We start from the raw sequence: 4,692 nt of genomic DNA on the forward strand, positions 1-4,692 counted from the left end.
CACAACCCACGTGCACACATACAGTGTGGGAGGGGGGCCTGAGGCTAAGGCCAACCCAGGACATCACGTGCCCATCTCTGGGGGCTGTGGAAATTTCCAGCCCATCAGGGGAGGTACTCGACCCCCCAGGATGCTCACTGGGCGCTTTGTGATGTTCTAGAACATTCTACAAATTTCTAGAAAACTCCACAAACCTTCTAGAACATTCTAGAGAATTCCAAGACCCCCCCAGGCACTCACCAGGCATTCTGGAGAGTTCTAAAAGCATTCTAGAAATTTCTAGAAAATCCTAAGTATATTCCCCAGATGTTCTAGAAACATTCCAAGACCCTGAGGACACTCACCAGGCATTCTGGAGCATTCTATGAACATTGCAGAACATTCCAGACTATTCTAAAAAGTTTTAAGAACATTCTAGAAAATTCCATAGAATTCTAGAACATTCTAAGACCCCGGAAACACCCACCAGGTGTTCTGGAAAATTCCAAGCCCCACAAAATCCATGACGAAATCTCCAGGAGCATTCAGGTACCTCCTCCCTTCCCTGGCGGCAACCCAAATGTTTGCACGACCTCGGCCCCGCCTACTCCCGCCCCCCCCAGCCCCAATTATAAATAGACGCCGGGTCCCAGTCGGCTCCAGACGGCTTCAAAGACGACGAAGACGAGGACGAAGACGAGGATGAGGACGATGATGAAGGCTCTCCTCCTCGCCCTCGTGGTGGGCGTGGCCTGTGCCGACGTTGACCCCACCCAGGTATTATTAATTTGCGTCATTAAATCGCATCATTAATTCACATTAGTTCACGTCATTAGTTCGCATCATTTCTTTGCATCATTCGTTTGCATCACTAATTCGCATCATTAATTCGCATCATCAATTTGCATCATTTCTTCAGGTCTCTGGGCCCTGGCGCACCGTCGCCATTGCCTCTGACAACCCCGCCCTGACCGCGGACGGCGGCCCCCTGCGGGTGCTGCTTCGAAACATTCAGTGTGACGAGGGCTGCAACGCACTGACGATCACCTTCTTCGTCAGGTGAGCATGGGGGCGGGGCCAGGGGAGACGAGCCGAGCCCAGAGTCAGAGACAAAGGGGGGAGCAGTGGATCCAAGAGACGGGAGAGCAGTCGAGCCCAGAGTCAGAGAGCTGACAGTCCGCTTAGATGTCAAGTGAGCAGGGGTGGGGCCAGGCGGGCTAGGCAGAGGGAGAGATGGGGAAGCGGTGGAGTCCAGAGTCAGAGAGCAGGGAAGATAGGAGCAATCGAATCCAGAGAGAGCCAGGGGAGAGCAGTCGAGCCGAGAGTCACAGAGCATATGGCCCAGGGGGAACAGTCAATCCAAAAGACACAGGGAAGACTAGCCAAGCCCAGAGAGAGAGCAGACAGGAGCAGTCAAGCCAAGAGACAGAGCCAGGGAAGAGCAGTCGAACCCAGAGAGTCAGGGGAGAGCAGTCAAACCCAGAGAGAGCGACGGGTAAAGCAGTGGAGCCCAGAATCAGAGAGCAGATGGCCCAGGGGGGAGCAGTCAAGCCCAGAGACACAAGGAAGATGAGCTGAGCCCAGAGAGAGGGCAGGCAGGAGTAATCAATCCCAAAGACCAGGCATTCATGAGTAGTTGATCCCAGAGCCATCGAGTGGGTGGGCCAGGCAGGAGCAATCTATCCCAGAGAGCAGGCCAGGCAGGAGCAGTTGAGCCCAGAGACCAGGCATGCAGGAGTAATGGATCCCAGAACTGTCCTCCCGGCCCATCCCCCCACCCAGGGAAAACGGGGTCTGCACCCTGCACACAGTTGTGGCCCAGAGGAACGCGGATGGTGTCTACGCAACTGACTGTGAGTGCAGGGGGGGATTCTGGGACGTTCCAGAAAATTTCAGGACATTCCATGGGGCAGGGGCAGGGGGTGGGGGTGGGACTGTCTGTGCACAGCCCTGGGGGGGTCGCAGGTGACTTCAGGTGATATTCCAGGAAGAGAGCTTTGCAGAATGTTCTAGAATGTTCTACAATGTTCCAGAATGTCCCAGAATATTTCAGAAAATTCCCAGAATATCCCGGATTTGCTCTAGAATGTTCCACAGTCTTCCAGAAATGTCCCAGAGTGTTCTAGCATTTTCCAGATGTTTCCACAAATGGTCCATGATGCTTTTCTGGAATGTTCTAGAACATTTCTGAATCTCCTGGAATGTTCTAGAACATTTCGGAATCTTCCAATTTTGCACCAGATAATTCTAGGATGTTCCAGAATGTTCTACACAATACCACAACGTTCTGGAATGTTCTAGATAAAGCTTCTGGGATGTCCCAGCATGCCCCAGAATGTCCCAGCATGCTCCATAATGCCCTGAAATGTTCCACAATGTCCCAGCATGCCCTGGCATGCCCCAAATGCCCACCTCTTCCCCACAGTTGAGGGCCAGAACTACTTCAAGTTCCTGGAGCAGGACAACGGCCACATTGTCTTCCTCGGCCAGAACGTAGGTGCTGATGGCACCGTCAGCCGCATCACCCTTGCCGCCGGTGAGCACCCTACACACACGCGTGTATACAGCCGGTACCCACTACAGAGAGAGCCTGCCCCCGACTGTATACATTTGGCACCCACTAGATAAAGTGAGCGTATACAATTGGCACTCCCAGACAGGGCGAGTGTATACAGTCAGCACCTACTAGATATCCAGATGGTTTTTGCTGAATGTATACAGTCAGCACTTACTAAGCAGAGCCATCCTGACCCCATCCTATCCTGGGTGCATTTGGTCAACTGTTCACAGCCGGTGCATACTGGAGAGAGAAAGCCATCATGACCCTGACTGTATACAGTCAGCACACACTAGCAGAGCCATCCTGACCCTGAGTGTAGACAGCACCAACCGCATGCTGCCCCAGGTGGGTCTGGCCAGCAGTATGCAGCCTAGGTGCATACAGTTGGCGCCAACCCCAGTGGTACACTGAGGGCACCAACTAGATGGAGGCACCCTGACTGCATATAGCTGATGCACACTAGACAGAGGCACCCTGAATGTATACAGTCGGTGCTGACCTTGTGCTGCCCTGGCATTAAGCAGTGGGTACCCACTAGACAGGGTAAGTGTATACAGTCAACACTGAACCTGGCGGTATGCAGTGGGCGCCAACTAGACAGGGTGAGTGTATACAGTCAGCATTCCCTGTAGCCTGGGACCAGGAGCTGAGTGACGAGCACCTGGCGCGGTTCACGGCGCTGACGGAGAAGACTGGGATCCCCAGGGAGAATGTGGATCGTGTGGCCGGCACGGGTGAGCCTGGGGTGTGGCCGGGGTGGAGGGGGTATGGCCAGGTGGGAGTGGGGGCGTGGCCATGGTGGGCATGGCTATAAGTCAGGGGCGGGGCCGGCATGTGAGAGCTGGGTGGAGGGGGCATGGCTGGCACGTTCCAAGGGGCTCCAGAAAAATCCAGAATGTTCCAGGGAGTCCCAGAAAATTCCGGAACGTTCTGTGCAGCCCATGGGCCACCCTGTGCTGACTCAGCTGTGTCTCTCTCTCCCTGACAGATACCTGTCCCCAGTGACACCAATGCCGAGGCCCCGGTGAGCAGAGCCATGGTGCCAGCTGGTCCCCGCGCCTCCCCAGGAGAGCATTCTGGACATTCCGGAATATCCCAGAATGTTCTGGAATGCCCTAGATGTTCCCACCAAGGCCACAATTGCCCCCCAGTGGGCGGGGCCATGTTCTAGATTGTCCAGATTATTCTAGAATTCCCTGGAATATTCTAGATGCTCCCAACACGGCCACGGTCGCCCCAGTGGGTGTGGCCATGTTGCAGACTGTTCCAGAATGTTCTAGAATTCTCTGGAATGTTCTTGAACATTATTTAACATTCCAAAACATCCCTTTTTTCTCCGTTTCCCCCCTCCCCGCAACAGAACAGCCGAGATACTCTCACCGACGTCTCCCTGCCCCTCGGACGCAATCGCCACTGGAAGCTTCCAGAATGTTCTGGAATGTTCTAGAATGTCCTGGAAGCCTCTGTCCCCAGCTCACCCTCTCTCTGCTCCTCTCTCTCACTTACGCCATAAACTGCATTGCACACGACTGTGGGTTCTGTGGTCTTTCTGGAATGTTCCATGGCTGGATCCCCACATCTGGCTCCCAGAATCCCCTGGGAGAAGCCAGGACCCCACTTCTGGCTCCCAGAAACCCCTGGGACTCCTACTCCAGCACCGTCTTCCCCACCACCTGCGCCTTGTGGGGACACAGGTTTGGGGATCAGGACTGTCAATCACCATAGTCCCGCCTCTTTCTGGCTGCCAATCATGATAACCCCGCCCCATCTCTAGGCCCTGAGCTTCCACCAGGGGCTCCATCCGGGTCCCCAACAGGTGCACAGGGCTCCCAGGAGCTCTATCCGGGTCCCCAGGGATCTATCTGGGGCTCCAGAGGTCCCTAGGGATCTATCCAGGTCTCCAGGGCTCCATCTGGGTCACCAGGGGCTCCATCCGTGTCCCCAGCACGTGCTCATGGCTCCCAGGAGCTCCATTTCTGGTCCAGCTGGGACCTCAACAAAGCTGGGACAACCCAGTGGCCACCAGGCCAGGACCATGGGACAATCCGGGAACCGTGGGAAAACATGGTGCCCTGGCACCTCTGGGCTGTGGAGCCCAGATTCGGGGGAAGGGAGGGATCGCCCAGCCCCAGTGAGTGTCCCTAAGGGCGGAG

At 55.2% G+C, this 4,692-nt stretch overlaps 1 protein-coding gene across 1 annotated transcript; it reads left to right on the forward strand.

Annotated features, from left to right (window-relative positions):
- The first annotated feature begins 629 nt into the window (after positions 1-629).
- LOC138845882 (female-specific lacrimal gland protein-like) lies at positions 630-4,062 on the forward strand. Its single transcript, XM_089316026.1, has 7 exons — positions 630-756; positions 899-1,038; positions 1,762-1,832; positions 2,405-2,515; positions 3,172-3,273; positions 3,528-3,563; positions 3,900-4,062. Exons 1-6 carry the CDS (start codon positions 682-684, stop codon positions 3,542-3,544), a joined length of 516 nt encoding a protein of 171 aa, XP_089172152.1. The 5' UTR covers positions 630-681; the 3' UTR covers positions 3,545-3,563; positions 3,900-4,062.
- Positions 4,063-4,692: the final 630 nt, after the last annotated feature.

Source organism: Oryctolagus cuniculus, chromosome 16 (assembly GCF_051225735.1).
Source record: "Oryctolagus cuniculus isolate XC-2025 breed Fujian yellow rabbit chromosome 16, ASM5122573v1, whole genome shotgun sequence".
In the NCBI taxonomy this organism is placed as follows: Eukaryota; Metazoa; Chordata; class Mammalia; order Lagomorpha; family Leporidae; genus Oryctolagus; species Oryctolagus cuniculus.